Source organism: Ostrea edulis, chromosome 6 (genome assembly GCF_947568905.1).
Source record: "Ostrea edulis chromosome 6, xbOstEdul1.1, whole genome shotgun sequence".
Classification (NCBI taxonomy): domain Eukaryota; kingdom Metazoa; phylum Mollusca; class Bivalvia; order Ostreida; family Ostreidae; genus Ostrea; species Ostrea edulis.
This window is the reverse complement of record NC_079169.1, coordinates 725,001-742,370: the sequence shown is the minus strand read 5'-3', so window position 1 is coordinate 742,370 and position 17,370 is coordinate 725,001. Positions and strand designations below refer to the sequence as shown.

The window sequence follows — 17,370 nt, the reverse complement described above, 5'->3', positions numbered from 1 at the left end:
CAGGCCTTATCGATTACCCGAGTACTAGTGAAAAAATATCACTACTCCCAAGGGTTATGAAATCTAGAAGAAAATTCTTGTTTTGAATATCTAGTAAGCTAAATTCTAATGTTCAGCAACAGTATAAAACAAGATGTGTTCTTTAAACTTCAATGCCCTCAAAAGTGCATATACACTGATGAAAGGCTTTCCATAATATAATATACAGACCCTGAAGCGTGCTACTACACCTCAAAAGCGTTTTGTTTCTTGCAAACCGTTCACCGTTCCGTGCAGACTGTTCAGCATTTTATGCAAACCGTTCACTGTTCCGTGCAGATTGTTCAGCGTTTTGTGCAAACCGTTCTGTGCAAGAACCGTTTCGTACCGTTCCGTGCAAGTGCTGTAGTAGTATACACTTCTGAGTCTGTATATCAACAATAACCGATATGACCATTAAATTAGACCCATCCTAGAGTCAAAACCCTGGGGTTGCAAAATTCACCATTTTTTGTTGTTGTACATCCTTTTCTGCTTTCCCTTAACATGCAATTAGTTTTTATATTGTATCAGCAAACTTATAGAAGTTCTTCAAATGAGAAAGACAATATCACTAATAATAATTGTGACTTCACCCTGAAAACAAACCCTAAAATACCCCCTAGGATCATGAAAATTTAATTACAATTTTGTTAAAGGACTTCCTGTTCTTTTTAAATATCCATTCAGTTTCAATTAAGTATTAATACCACTAAAGAAGATGTTATTTAAAAGTTTTACACATAAACACAGTAAAACACTATATACTAAGGGGATCATGAAATCAACAATTTTGGTAGAGGCCTTCCTGCTCTACATCACTATGCATTTAGTTTTTCTTTCACATGTGCAGTTGTAGAGAAATATTTTGAAAATTGGTCAATTTTTGGTAGTTTTTGCCCTAGCCCTAAGGCCCCAGGGGTGCAGAATAACAAATTCTTAATACATACTGGACCTGTAACTTGAGACACACTCTCAAATTCTTCATCACTATCTCCAGGTGAAGATCGAAATCCTGACATACCTAAACAAAGAATACATTACAATAATACACGGTTATAGAAAACCTACAGGACAAACGAAAAACAGTAATATACTCAAACCTACAGGACCAATGAAAAACAGTAATATAGTCAAACCTACAGGACCAATGAAAAACAGTAATATAGTCAAACCTACAGGACCAATGAAAAACAGTAATATAGTCAAACCTACAGGACCAATGAAAAACAGTAATATAGTCAAACCAACAGGAACAACGAAAAACAGTAATATAGTCAAACCTACAGGAACAACGAAAAACAGTAATATAGTCAAACCTACAGGACCAATGAAAAACAGTAATATAGTCAAACTTTGCGATATCCAATAAAATTTTCATTCTGATTCAGTAAATACAAAATAAACATACCGGTGACAGGTCTCTGATTATTCAGTCAATACAGTATAAAAATTACCAGTAACAGGTCTCTGATTAATCAGTTAATATAATATAAAACTTAAAAGTAACAGGTCTCTGATTAATCAGTTAATATAATATAAAACTTACAAGTAACAGGTCTCTGATTAATCAGTAAATACAAAATAAAACTTACTAGTAAATACAAAATAAAACTTACCAGTAACAGGTCTCTGATTATTCAGTAAATACAGTACAAAGCTTACCAGTAGCAGGTCTCTCTTCATCGGTGTCAAACAAATCGTCAACATTTGGGGATTTGTAGATTCCATCTCCTATAACATCAGAACATAACCACATATAATGTTCATCTCAAAGAAAAAATCAACAAAGGTACCACAAACGGTACAATATACGCCCGTCGGACAGTGAAATTCAACCTTGAAGCATATCGTGCACTCTTAATTGATACAAAACACATTCTGAATAGAAAAGCCTTAAAGTGGGGTGCACCAATCCATCTGACATTTGAACTGATTATGTATTTCTCTGAGAGTGAGTTTGTGACTAAATTTCAGAGCAATACCTGTGACCATACCAAAAAAAAAATCTGGTAAACTGTTTGACCTACTTCTACCCGTAAAGTACTGTAGGTCATAGTGTGCTAATCCAGCTGAAATGTTAACTGCACTTGTCTTGGGAGTCTGTGACTAAATTTCAGTGCATTATCTGTATTCGTAATGAAAAAAAGTCCAGACAACTGTTTGATCTAGTTTTAGCCAAAGAGTAGGTCATGGGTGGACCAATCCAGCTGAAATGCAAACTGAACTTGTAATCCTACAAGAGGAAGCCTGTGACTAAATTTCAGGGCAATATCTGTATCCATAATGAAAAAAAGCCCAGAAAACTGTTTGACCTATTTTTAGTCAAAAAGTAGGTCAAGGATGGGCCAATCTAGCTGAAATGCAAACTGCACTTGTATTCCTCCAAGAGGAAGCCTGTGACTAAATTTCAGGGCAATATCTACCAATAATGAAAAAAAAAACCAGGAAAACGGTTTGACCTACATTTAGTCCTAATGTAGGTTACGGATGGACGGACCAATGCAGCTGAAATGCAAACTGAACTTGTATTCCTCTGAAAGGAAGCTTATGTGTAAATTTCAGGGCAATATCTGTAACGAAAAAAGTACGGAAAACTGTTTGACCTACAGTGAACGTATAGCCCTAAAGTAGGTCGAGAATGGACCAATCCAGCTGAAATGCAAACTCACTCTTACAATTCTTGAGGGAGAAATTGTGACCAAATTTCAAAGTCGTACATGCATCCGTTACAGAAAAAAGTCCAGAAAACATGACACCAGACAGACGGACAGCCAGCCAACCGTACGGACAGCGCCATAACATAATACGTCCCATCTAATTATGGGTGTATAATTATAAATCTTTATTAAGCAGACATTTGACACCTTCAAGCGTTATGAAACAGGGATTTACTATTCTAATGCATTGTTTTTAACATAATATGAACATGAAAATTCAAAACGAGCCCATGGGCCACATCGCTCACCTGAGTCACCTTGGCCCATATTAAAGATTTTTCCTATATATTTGAATGTAAAACTTTGATCCTTATTGTGGCACCAACCTACCCTGGGGGGCATGAATTTTACAAATTTGAATCTGCACTATGTCAGGAAGCTTTCATGTAAAGGTAAACTTTTCTGGCCCAGTGGTTCTTGAGAAGATTTTTAAAGATTTTTCCTATATATTTCTATGTAAAACTTTGATCCCCTATTGTGACCCAAACCTACCCCCGGGGCCATGGTTTTTACAAACTTGAATATGCACTATGTCAAGAAACTTTCATAATAATATTCTTTAACTTTTCTGGCCCAGTGATTCTTGAGAAGAAGATTTTAAAGATTTCCCCTACATATTGGTATGTAAAACTTTGATCCCCTATAGTGGCCCCACTCTACCCCTGGATCCCATGATGTTATCAAACTTGAATCTGCACTATGTCAGGAAGCTTCATAAAAGTGTAAACTTCTCTGGCCCAAAGGTTCTTGGGAAGAAGATTTTTAAAGATTTTCCCTTTTCCCTATATATTTTTATATAAAACTTCGATCCCCTATAGAGGCCCCAACCTACCCCCAGTGGTCATGATTTGAACAAATTTGAATCTGCACTATGTCAGGAAGCTTTCATGTAAATGTCAGCTCTTCTGGTCCAGTGGTTCTTGAGAAGATTTTCAAATGACCCCACCCTATTTTTGCACTTTTGTGATTATCTTTCCTCTGAATGGGTCCTTCATTTGAACAAACTTGAATCCCCTTCACCCAAGGATGATTTTTACCAAGGTTGGTTGAAATTGGCTCAGTGATTCTGGAGAAGTTTACAGACAGGTGGACAGACAGATGGACAGACCCATCACAGACAAAAGGCAATCAGAAAAACTCACTTGAGCGTTCAGCTCAGGTGAGCTAAAAAGGTCGGGAAAACTGATAATTCATATCATTTGTCTAAGTCTATTAGGGCCATAACTTAGTGAAAAATCAACAGACCAAGATGAAATTCAAATTTTAAATGTAATTTGTTATGGAAAAGCAATGTACCAATTATCAAATAAATATATGCAGGAACAGAGAAACAAAAGGCCCATGGGCCACATCGCTCACCTGAGTCACCTTTGGCCATATTTAAAAATTTTTCCTGCATATTTGCACGTAAAACTTTGATCCTTATTTGGCCTCAACCTACCGCCTGGGGCCATGATTTTTACAAACTTGAATCTGCACTATGTCAGAAAGTTAAATTCGTGTAAATGTAAACTTTTCTGGCCCAATGGTTCTTAAGAAGAAGATTTTTAAAGATTTTCACAATATAATAATTTCTATGTAAAACTTTGATCCCTTATTGTGGCCCCAACTTACCCCCAGGGGTCATGATTTTAACAAACTTGAATCTGCACTAATTATGTCTAGAAGCTTTCATGTACATGTAAATGTAAACTTTTCTGGCCCAGTGGTTCTTGAGAAGATTTTTAAAGATTTTCCCTGATATATATTTGTATGTAAAACTTTGATCCCCTATATTGTGGCCTACACTCCCCCTATTTTTGCAATTTTGTAATTATCTCCCCTTTGAAGGAGGCATGGTCTTTCATTTGAACAAACTTGAATCCCCTTCACCCAAGGATGCATTTGCCAAGTTTGGTTGAAATTAGCCCAATGGTTTTGGAGAAGAAGTCGAAAATGTGAAAAGTTTACAGACAGATGGACGATGGACAATGGGTGATTAGAAAAGCTCACTTGAGCTTTCAGCTCATCAAGTGAGCAAAAAATGAAAAGTAAACCATTAACAGATGAATTAGGTGCATAGAAGAGATGGACTACAAACCTGTGTAGCTTACTGCTGGTTGTGTACCTGCATAGAGACTGAAAAAACATAGGAAATAATCTAAGAAGAGAGAGTATACCAGAAGTTCTACAGCTTACTGTGACATCAAATTCTCTCTGACTTAACCGTGCACGGTTCAACAGCATCTGACCTACGATATATCACTTGAAGTACGCCACAGCGCTGCTAATTTGATGTAGGTGTATGTTCTGAGCTGCTAACACTCTAATGGTATACATCTGTTGTGTGAAACTACTGGTTTGTACAGTTTTCATGTGGTCTTGATCTACCGGTATATTTACAAGAATTCTTCATTACAAAAATCATCCCCTACTTTCCTTAATCAACCCTTGAATTCTGAAGGAACAGTTACATTCAGTCCTTAAAAGAAGCTAAGGTTCATTTGGTATGTAATGTTTATTTCATAGCACCAAAAAATGATGGTGTTCGCCAAAAATGATGATGTTCGCCAAAAACGATGATGTTCCCCAAAAATGATGATGTTCACCAGATGTAGAATACAGGGAGGAACATATTGACATTAACTCAATTAATTACAGATAGTGTTAATTATTTGAAGATATCATCAATTCATTTGATGCACACATCAATTCAATCATTAGATAAAAATAATGATATCTTTAATTCTGAATTATTACATGCATTAAATGAATTAGAGATAACAGTAATTGTTCTCCTGCATGATGCAATATGCTATAACTGAATTGTTGCTCTCTTCACTAACAGTTGAATTGATGCACACTCTATTTAAATTGAAGAGAACTGAATTAATAAATTATATATTTAAAAAAAATGATGTCCACAAAAATTCTGTTAAAAAAATTAATATCTAATAAAAGATACTTACCATTCAACATATCCATTATAATTAAATTAATGATCTCTTTAATTAAATTGTTGCTCTCTTTGAAAGAATTGATGCAAATGTTAATTCTTTTTACAAAAATCATGGTAAACGATTAAAGGTACCTTCAATTAAAACCATCAAATCATTTATACTGAGTTCTAAATTAATTTTTGTGAGCAATACTTCCAACACATTGGTGCATGCATCAGTTGAATTAATGAGTCTCAGAGCACTTATGATTAATTTGATGCATGCATTATTTCAATACGCAATTTCCGAGTTGCCCAATAGTTATTTCCCTTTGTGGAACTCTTATGCACAGTGAGACGCAAAACATACTATCGTCCACACATGGTGGGTACAAACGCTTATCGATGCCTTCATTTATTGCTTAAAGGCCAATTATCAGACACCATGCAACCACCCAAACTGCAGGGACACACAATATTTATAAATTTATTAGTATTTAATAATAAATAGCTCAAACAAAAATCGATTATCACTATCTTTCTTTGATTAAAATATCACTCGTGCAGAAGAGGAAATAAATAATAATTTCATATTTAATTTAATGGCCTAATTCAAACAAATATTATACCAACAGTTAATATAGACAAAATTGACACTTTCATTATTTTTATCCGTATTTACATAGCTAGTCTATAATACATGTATACATCTTGTATCCACCGAAGCGTTCAATAGAACACTGAACGTACCTCCATCACAGAAGAGCTGATATCTCGGAAGTTGCATATTGATGCACTCATCAAATCAATTAATTGAATTGATGCGTGCATTAATTCAATTATTGCTCTCATCAATTCAATCGATAAAAGCAATGATTGATTTGATGCATCCATCAATTGAATTATTGCATGAAATGGATAAATTAATGATATCTTCTAACAATTATTGATATCTTGAATTATTTAAGTTTATGTTAATTTGGCGTTCCAAAGGTGAAAGTATCTATAATGTTAATCACTGATGGTTTTCGAGTAAAAGGAATTTATGTTTCCTAACAGACAGATTAAAGGAGTCAGAGCGTTTGCTATTTGAACACAAATCATGAAAAAAATGTGTGCAACTTAAAAAAGAAAACTGTGAATAATCTCACCCTCATATGCGTCAGCAATCCTTTATAGATAAAGTCAAAAGAATACAAGTGAGGTAACAGATGATAAATAATTTGGAATTCATAAAAACAATCTGACACATGAAAATTATCAATACTCTTTACCACAACATGTAGAAAGTAGTTTGTAATTTCAAACATATGCCTCCACCTTGGAAAACTTGATTACATACAATACACAGTGTGTGGGTAAAAATCCTATCTGATATATAGAGGACCTTGCATTCAGTTAAGAAAAAATTTCATTTTGCAAAATACATGAGGGTATGAATTGTGATGCTTTATGTTTGCTGGTATACTGCATGAAGCATGTTAGCATTTCAGGAAAAGTATGCTGGCATTTAGTGTTGCAGTTCATGTCTTCATGCATGTAATACATGTACTATATTTTTATATTTCTTATATTAACATTCTACTTAAATTTATTTTTGCTGAAATTCCTAGCCATTCAAATAGACATACACTATCTATCAAAGATTCATACGCACATTGTTAACAACTGTATTGCATTCATGAAACTAGATGTGTAGGCATAACATGAATGCCCCCGCCTAAAGTCAAATGTAGGAAATCCATCTAAGTATAGCTTAAAATGTGGTATTCAGATTGTATGTTCCATGCATTTATTTCAATGAAGAACTTAATAACAATCCTTTATATTTCTTGACAGCAATAGAATAAATCTGGTCATAAAAGTAATTTTTCTACGTTAAAGGGGCACAACTCCATCAAAAATCAACGAACCGGAATAAAATTCAAAATCGATCTGTAACTGACCAATAAACATCTGCATAATAAAAAATCAATTCAGTATCTCAAGGCTTTAAGAAAAAAGTCAGGAATTTTTTTTTGTTTTTCAAACTACCACCCCTCGATCTTTTGAATTGAGAAAAATTAGCGACATTTTCCTCGAATTGGGAAAAATCATTCATTGTAAATTAAAATGGTAAAAATGCATAAAATAATCAAATAACAAAATTAATGTTTTTGTTTGAGGTTTATTTCGGATCTGATTTAAAATCATAAAATAAATTATTATTTAACATTAAATATGTATTGGAAGTCACACTTTGTATAATATTATTTACTTTTTCTAAGAATTACTTATTGTTTAATTTCATGAAAAAAATAATTTACCAGCACTTGTACCCATAATCTTGTAAATATTATACTAATTCTGTTTGTACTTTTCAGATCTTAGTAAAATCCTATACTGTTAGCCACTTCCTGTTATTAGCCTGACCCTACATATAATGGCAGTCAAACTGAAAGTGTCAACAAAGTGAATTAATGTGTGTCTGGAAACTATAATATACTATGCTGCATATCTGCTTAAATAGATGCTTCCATTGTTTTACATATTCTTTACAAAACCTTTTGCATGTTCAGGGTTTTGGAGAAAAAAACGTATTTACTCAATATACGTTAACATTTCGTTTTGAATGGCCTAATTTCCCTAGATTTGAAATTGGGAAAAACATGTATATAATTGGGAAAAAATAGCTAATTTTTGTGAGGGGAAACAATTGAATATCGGTGGCACTTTGGCCCAAAAAAAATCACTGGGGTGTCACAGAAGGATGGACAAGGGTAAAACTATATGCCCTGACTACTTTCTGGCGGGGGCATAAAAATACTAAAACATTGGAAATGTAAATATTTCAGCTAGTCGATTAGTTGTAATGATTAGTGACTGAATCAAAGCCCAACATTCATTTGTCATTTGGTTTTGGGTGTGACTGTCCATATATACACAAAACATTTTGTTCCCCATTGTTTTCATTGATATGAACACTAGCTTTGACAGGAAATTAATGAGCAGATGACATCCAATGACACTTTCATACAATTAGGATAAGAAAATGACATCAACATATCTTTGCTTGTCCTCAAATATCAGATAACGCAAGGAAAAAACCCCACTAATTATGACCAAAAAAAGATAGAAAAGGGAAATATGATCCACCCTGGGTTATGAAAGTTGAAGTAGCCAAGATCCTTAGAATATGTGCACAGATCAAAATACCAATGATGTATCAATCATTCTACCTTTACACCGATCTTAAAAATTTCATTGAAATACAAAAAAGTTGAAAAAATAAGTGCACTTGACTCAAGATTTCTTATCCTTTTAAGTTTTACAAATCACTTCTAGAAGTGGCATTTGTCATGTAAAATCAAGTTTTACAAATCACTCATAGAAGTGGAATTAATGTCATGTAAAATCAAGTTTTACAAATCACTCCTTGATGTAAAATCCTCCTACTCCAAAAGCATCATATCTTCCTTAAGATTGAAAAATATAGCAACTATGCCTTTTGAGAAATTCTAAACTATGATAATCACCAAAAGCTCAACATAAGATATATCCTAAGGCTTAATTGTAAGACAAAAAGCCTACCTGCAAATTTTAAATATTGTTGTCTATCAATGCATTCATGAAATAATCAAGTACATGCAGGGCATGTGTTAATGTCATATTCAAACTTAATGGTGGAGGCATACATATGAAAAACGTTTATAAACAGTTCACAAATAAAAAGTCTACGTAGTATCCTTACTTGATGTTAAGCTTGATGTTTGCATCCTGTTGTCGTTGCTGTAAAAGCTAAATCCAAAACAAAATCTGATTCATTATCTTATCAAAAATCACATGATTGTGCATTCATTTCAAGAATGTCGTAAGTAATTCATGTGTGAACATTGAATAATGTAATTCAAATGTACATTTAAGAATAAAGTGCACCGCCTCAACACATAATTCCCCCCCCCCCCCCCCCCAGATGTGTATAAATCATAAACAGATGAGTGAGCAGGGGACAAAATCCTGTCAACCTAAAGTACAACAATACAACAATTAACTTGTCAACCTCTTGAATTGATCAAAAACCTACATTTTAAAACAAATTTCATTTTGTCAAATATATTTAGATTTCTTTCACATAGTATGAATCAATCAGATCATGCGCTTGTCCTTTTCCATAACCATGCAGTAAGAAGACTTGGACGTGGATCGGCGCAAGAATTGCATCAAATCAAAGCATTTCTTCACCGGAAGTGCACTTGTGGATGAGATTAAAAGGCAAGAAGAGAATCCCTGTATAGTGTGTTACTTAGATTTCCCTGTATAGTGTATTATTTAGATTTCCCTGTATAGTGCATTATTTAGATTTCCCTGTATAGTGTGTTATTTAGATTTTCCTGTATAGTGTGTTATTTAGATTTCCCTGTATAGTGTGTTAATTAGATTTCCCTGTATAGTGTGTTATTTAGATTTTCCTGTATAGTGTATTACTTAGATTTCCCTGTATAGTGTGTTATATAGATTTTTCTGTATAGTGTGTTATTTAGATTTCCCTGTATAGTGTGTTATTTAGATTTCCCTGTATAGTGTGTTACTTAGATTTTCCTGTATAGTGTGTTATTTAGATTTCCCTGTATAGTGTGTTATTTAGATTTCCCTGTATAGTGTGTTATTTAGATTTCCCTGTATAGTGTGTTATTTAGATTTCCCTGTATAGTGTGTTATTTAGATTTCCCTGTATAGTGTGTTACTTAGATTTCCCTGTATAGTGTGTTATTTAGATTTCCCTGTATAGTGTACATGTGTTACTTAGATTTTCCTGTATAGTGTGTTACTTAGATTTCCCTGTATAGTGTGTTATTTAGATTTTCCTGTATAGTGTGTTATTTAGATTTCCCTGTATAGTGTGTTATTTAGATTTCCCTGTATAGTGTGTTTAACTTAGTTAGATTTTCAACACAGATTCAATTTTGTTATTATCAACGTCTTATTCACTTCATTACAAAAACATATAAGTAAAAATTAATAGTGGTAGAACACCATAGATATGTATAGGATATTTTCGATGCATTTGAAAGCTCGCGTTTCATATTGTAATGTACGACTGTGACATCATAGTTACATTTGTGTACACATAGCAACTGACTCTGATCCACTTACGAGGTTCATTTGCGGTTACGAAAATAGCCGAGTAGTTACGATTGAGTATGAATTAAACTTGAACAATTTTGGGTTATATAAAGAAATGCCCATAACTACAGGGGTAATGAATCATTTCCACAGCCCTCTTACATTATACTCATTAACTAATCTTTAATTGACATATTCAATGTTTCTCTTATCAAAATGACCTTTGTATGACTTAGTGAACTCTTAGAAACACTATGGCTTAGAGGACTACTCCCATGGAACAGATGCAATCTTTAACTGGATAAATGCAATTTGGCTCTTAGTCAAAATGATCTTTGTATGTTCAACTAAACTCTTTGAAACACCATGCCTTAGATCGTTATTCCCATGAAACAAGTGGAATCCCTGTCTGTTGTCTTTGCAAATTTTGCAGTACAATTTAATATTGTATATATTCAAATCATTATTGCTGGAAAAAATAATTATTCATATAAATTATTATGTAGTTAAATTTTATGGAAAAAAATGACGTAATCTGTTTTGAATAACTTAAGGTTACTGCATCACTAACTTACATATGTAGGGATTACCTCCCTTAAAACATATTTTTAAAAAAAATATACTTCCAATTTTTTAAAATAAGTTTTAATGACCTGATTTTAAGCTGCAATTTACATTTCTCTACATGTGAACTAATTGACAAAGTTTGTAAAATTTCGGATGCAAATCCAAATATTAAGCCAAAATTATCATTCTAGTAAAGATGCATTACTTGACAAAGTTTGATAATTCTTGGCCAAATAGTTGTCCAGTCATGAGTCAAAAAGGGTTTTGCCATAATTGACCATATAGTCTTCTTCAAAAGTCACAGTGACCCAACTTTAAAATGTGATACTACTTCTATCCAGGGTGCATCAGTTGGAGAACTGGTTTTTTTTTTATATATCTCTTACAATATAATTGTGTCTGGGCGAATTTAAAATGGAGCGAAACCAACAGCAAATGTAGAAATGCTAAAATATCATGGGGCAAAAATAACCCTGAAAACAGTATATTGATGAATATTGTAGATAATTCATGTATACTTCATGAGCAATATAGAAGTCATTGATGGATTTCATATAATAGATATGAGGTCAGTCAATAAAGCTTTAATATGATATCGATACACTATACCAGCTGAGATTTAATCTCTACTTTCTAGATTATCAGTGTCCATTTTTGCCTGTTTTGTTATTTACAACATTCATTTTCAAGCTAATTCAAAATGACTATCAAAAAGATGATTCCAAGTCCTAAAACAGGCGACAAAACTCACGAAAAATACTTTATAACGATCGATACATACATATGTACATAAAAAAAATGTATATTTATAGAATATTTACTACATGTATAATAACTTGTTTGATGATAAATTTGGTAAAAATACTGAATTCATTTTCAGGTTGCACTTGTAAGTAATAAAAGACAATTGAAAACATGTGGTATTCCTTTTTTTAAAAATAAACTACATGTATTACATTTATGGAGAACTCAGATGATTTTTTTGATAATATAATCAATAAAGCAATAATTTTGCAATTTGATAGACCAATGACAGCTCTAAATTGGCAAATTCAATTTCATTCATTTCATGCAATACATCACATTTAGTCAAATAATTTACACAAGTCTTAGTGTAAATGATCATGATGAATGAATAAGTTCACATGCAAAATTTCATATGAAAATATAGTGTTTTTTACAGAATGACTTACTCGACTAAGCTTATATCCAGATTTCGGGATTTTAGTTACGCCTTCATTCATCAAGTCATTGGCATCCTCTGCAATGATATAACTATACATTGTGAAGCAAAATGACTTAATACAAGAGGCCCATGGACCACACTGCTCACCTGAGTCACCTTCTTCATATTGAGACAAAATCTAAAACAATGACACTTCTAAATGAATCGAACAATCTATACCATGTATACCCTAGCAAGTCTTGAAAGATAAGATTTCAAAAGAAAAATGTTCCCATTGTCATACACCGGAGGGCCTAGAGGACATTGTCTGAACAAACTTGAATTCATTTCTTATATCAAAATGACTACGGTGAGCCTAGTGATACATGGGTATCTTGGATTGAAATCTTTCCATTGATATTAAGTACTGTATAATTATATCTATTAATAGATATACAGTTAAATATCGTTATCACGGACTCGAGTGGGACCAAGAAAAACTTTGGAGATATCCCAGGATTCGAGATATCGAGGGTAATAAAATACTTAAAGAATATGTGGTTGGGACTTCTGAATCACTTTGACATATCCATGGTATTCAAGATAACTGTGTTTGAGACACCAAAGTTCAACTGGAAGTGTTTAATGCTGTAACCAGTTATATCAAGAGGCCCATGGGCCACATCGCTCACCTGAGTCACCTTGGCCCATATTTAAAGATTTTCCCTTTATATTTGCATGTAAAACTTTGATCCCTATTGTGGTCCCAACCTACCCCTGGGGCCATGATTTTTACAAACTTGAATCTGCATTATGTCAGAAAGCTTTCATGTAAATTTCAGCTTTTCTGGCTCAGTGGTTCTTGAGAAGAAGATTTTCAAAGATTTTACCGATATATTCGCACGTAAAATTTTGATCCCCGATTGTGGCCCCAACCTACCCCTGGGGGGTTATGGTTTTAACAAACTTGAACCTGCACTATGTCAGGAAGCTGAAGGACATGACCGTTCATTTGAACAAACTTGAAAGCCCTTTGGGGACATGGCCCTTCATTTGAACAAACTTGAAAGCTCTACAGGGGCATGACCCTTCATTTGAACAAACTTGAAAGCCCTTCAGGGAGCATGGTCCTTCATTTGAACAAATTTGAAAGCCCTTAAGGGGTATGGCTCTTCATTTGAACAAATTTGAAAGCCCTTCGCCCAAGGATGTTTTCTGCCAAGTGTGGTTGAAATTGGCCCAGTGGTTCTGAAGAAGTCGAAAATGTAAAAAGTTTACAGATGAACAGATGATACATGTAAGAGAGACAGATGGACAGACGATGGACAATAGGCGATCATAAAAGCTCAAACGTGAGCTAAAAATCAAATTGAATGATTGTAGACAATCAGATTAATTTTGGGGGAGTATGGGATTGATATCCTCTCTACTTTTGCAGCCTTTGAAAACACAAAATGCCAAAATTGAGAAAAATAACACAATTTTATGACATCAGAAACATTGTTTATCATACACATACTGAGTTATACATCTTCATCTCACACGGTTCAAGATTCATTCATAAAATGCTTAAAAAAGATCATCTTACCTAGCAGCTCAATGGCCTCATCTTCTTCTTCCAAACCCTCATCATATCCCGAGTCGCCTGATTTCTGCTCCGATTTCTGTATTAATTTCTCAAGCTCTTTTCTGTGTTTCTTAGCATCCAGCCTTCTTCCTTTTACATGACCAGAACTGCCAGCAAAATTAGAACAGACACACGTGTACAAAGAGGGTGCCATTAATATCTAAGTATTGTAGAGCACACATCAATGTTTTCAATGAATTCACTTCTTCTTTTACAGTCAGCCACAGAGGAATAACAAATATGGTATATATAACTTTAAAGAACCTCCTAAAGAATTACAATTTTTCAAGTTTTGTATTTAGCATCCCAAAGAGAGTTTTAAAACATAAATTTCAGTTTTGAAAATATACATACCGTAAATCTGGATATTTTTGCGTCGATTCATTTTTGCGAATTTGAGTAAAAAGCCTATATATATTTATTTTTGTGTTTCTTACTTTTGCGAATTTATCCTGGAGCTAAAAATAGATCGACAAATAAATTCCATTGTACGAATTTATGTCATTAATTCAGTCCTGTCAACCCAGCAGACGTTTGTTTATATATACTGATAAAGACCCTCACAAGGCATGGGTACATTGAGGACTAAATTACAAAATTTAAGTATGTCTTTTTCTAGCTTTTAAAAGTAATGCCAAGCGTGACAATATACCAAACTATATACGGTATAGAATAGTCAATAAAACGTGAACATGTATATTTGATAAAATCAATTTATTCTATTTAAAAACACTGGTAAAACAACTTGAATTGGTGGAACTAGATTTTTTTTACGGTAAAGTTATCTTTGACGAATCCAACTGCCTCGCAAAAATGCTAAAAATTAATCGACAGCAAAAATAACCAGATTTACGGTAAGGATATGAACTGCGACACTTCATGCCAGCATATGCATTAGCACCTTTTCAAAAGTATGATTGCATGGTCTGAAGTCCCCCAGATCATACCCAGCTGTCATACAATTGGCGGTATTCTTGCTGCTAACATAACACGAAATGCAGTGCTATTTGGGTGTTTAAAGATGAGAGGAAGGTACAGTTGTTAATGTTAGCGACTTTACTAGATAGGATGTTCTATCGTTAAAGTGATAATGTCCTACGGACCCGGTTTGAGTGTGGTGAGGGCCTGTACTGAGGCACAGTTAGATTATTCTAACTAGTGACTTTATACCACAGCAGTACATGTCATAATAAATGTATACCACAGCAGTACATGTCATAATAAATGTATACCACAGCAGTACATGTCATAATAAATGTATACCACAGCAGTACATGTCATAATAAATGTATACCACAGCAGTACATGTCATAATAAATGTATACCACAGCAGTACATGTCATAATAAATGTATGTGAATACATGTATGTGTGCATCTATGCCGTCAAAAATCCGAACAGGGAATAGAACAGTGTGAGAAATTGTATACAGAGATTAGAACAGTGTGAGAAATTGTTAGATATAAAAAAAAAAATATGACCAGATAAAACTCAGAAAGGTATGCATATTTCTCGTAAATTAGAATACCTTGTGTAGTGGTGGAAAGAATTTGAGTATCAAATAAAAATGAAAAACAAGAAACATTTCTTTCAAAAAGGTGGTAGATAATTCCATGGGCATGTCTGTGGGGAAAATGGGGTTAAAAATTATTTCATAGGGGTATAAACATTCTGAAATTAAAAATGGAATTACTACATACAATTGTAATATTGCTTATATCAATTTTTCTTTATGTTTACAATTTGTAAATGTGAAATTTTTATTGAGCATATACAGTAAAATTACTGAACAACATTATATAAATACTGGATACTTTACAACACCCAAGAGATATGATCTTGTACGTTCTCGGCTTATGTTCTACCATAGTGTAATATAGATACGTGTAATAGTACTAGCTATACACTGAATTTGAAATTGCATTTTGTTTTCAAAATTCATAACATACTTAGTCTAGTCACTCTAAAGAATTTTTTATCTAATATTTTTAAAATATTTGTTTTCTTTATTTGTACTCACGAAATAATGTTAATGATTTATTGAAAATAAGACAATGAGAGATGTTAAAATTTTTTTTTTTTTTCTCCCTACCGACCCTAAATTTTAATTTTAAAATCCGTAAACCAATAAATTAAAAAACTGTGGCCTAATATTTCTGACTCTCTATTCTGCTCTGTCAAGGTTTTTTTTTTGTATTTTCACAAACTTGTCAGAACTACATTGAGACCATGCAAATTTTGGCATTAATGATTCTAACTAAGAGTCCTGGTTATCATTCAATATTTATGGATACATATTTACGAGGCCCTCGTACATTCACTGAATCTTTTCTCTTATATTTTTATTGAAATTGACATTGCTTTCATCTGGGACAATGAATGCATGTTTCTTGCAAACTAGTTCAATCCGGATTTTTAGTACCACTTGTCTGTGTAATCATTACCAAATATGGAGCATCATCAAGGTCAAAGGTAGAATTAGCTGTTCCATTTAGCATGATGAATGGGTCAACCATATGGTATCTTAGTATTTAAATCTAGTTTATATTTTAAAACAACACATAAAAATAAAAATATAAACAATTAAATGTCTTTCTTTGTTGCTTCATCAGGTGATGAAGGTAGCAAATCATTGCAGAAAAAATTTACATAATCCATTATGAAAGCATTTTATTGTTTAAATAAATTTCCAGATGCCATGCTGTAGACAATATCCCGAAAGACTTCAGAAAAATCTGTATTGCTGAGAGAGAGAGAGAGAGAGAGAGAGAGAGAGAGAGAGAGAGAGAGAGAGAGATAAGAATTTTTCACTATACTTGTATACAAGTGTTCATTATGTTATCGCTGTCAGTTCAGCTATTGGGGTTGTAAGCAAAGTTGTTGGCCAGTCATACAGATTTTCTCTGTGCCATAACACCTGTAAAGGGACTTCTTCATCTGTTAATCTCACCTGACAATATTTTCGTCTGTTTGATCCCTGATATCTGTTTTATTATTCATTAGCTCCCCTGCCAAAGGATCATCCTTGTCAGAGCAAGTTGTAGGTCCTCTATACGCACCACTCTTAAAGGCTTCCTCATCCTAAAGAAAATAAGTCAAAAAATAACTTAAAAATATTTACATCAGCATTATGATGCTGACTGTTGATTTTTTAAAAATATAATCAGTCATAAGGTACAGTTTTTACATTTATTACTATAGGAGTCTGATGTTACATGTATTATTATAGGAGTCTGATGTTACATGTATTATTA

The 17,370-nt window shown here is 33.3% G+C and overlaps 1 protein-coding gene across 4 annotated transcripts in view; it reads right to left on the bottom strand.

The window, feature by feature from the left end:
- Positions 1-17,370, bottom strand: part of LOC125645587 (uncharacterized protein C8orf34 homolog) — a 51,068-nt gene that overhangs the window by 8,150 nt on the left and 25,548 nt on the right. For 2 of the 4 annotated variants that reach the window (XR_008796108.1, XM_048871177.2), the window contains exons 7-14: positions 17,067-17,197; positions 14,079-14,224; positions 12,519-12,586; positions 9,386-9,432; positions 6,807-6,826; positions 4,819-4,845; positions 1,684-1,752; positions 969-1,042 (exon numbers count right to left, since the gene is read on the bottom strand). Coding sequence is in view for 3 of the 4 variants with exons in the window: in XM_048871177.2 (XP_048727134.2) it covers positions 969-1,042; positions 1,684-1,752; positions 4,819-4,845; positions 6,807-6,826; positions 9,386-9,432; positions 12,519-12,586; positions 14,079-14,224; positions 17,067-17,197 (582 nt within the window). In the remaining variant the exon portion in view is untranslated. Of the gene's footprint in view, positions 1-968; positions 1,043-1,683; positions 1,753-4,818; positions 4,857-6,806; positions 6,827-9,385; positions 9,433-12,518; positions 12,587-14,078; positions 14,225-17,066; positions 17,198-17,370 lie in introns of all 4 variants that reach the window. The other 2 variants (XM_048871179.2, XM_048871178.2) reach the window with 2 other exon arrangements.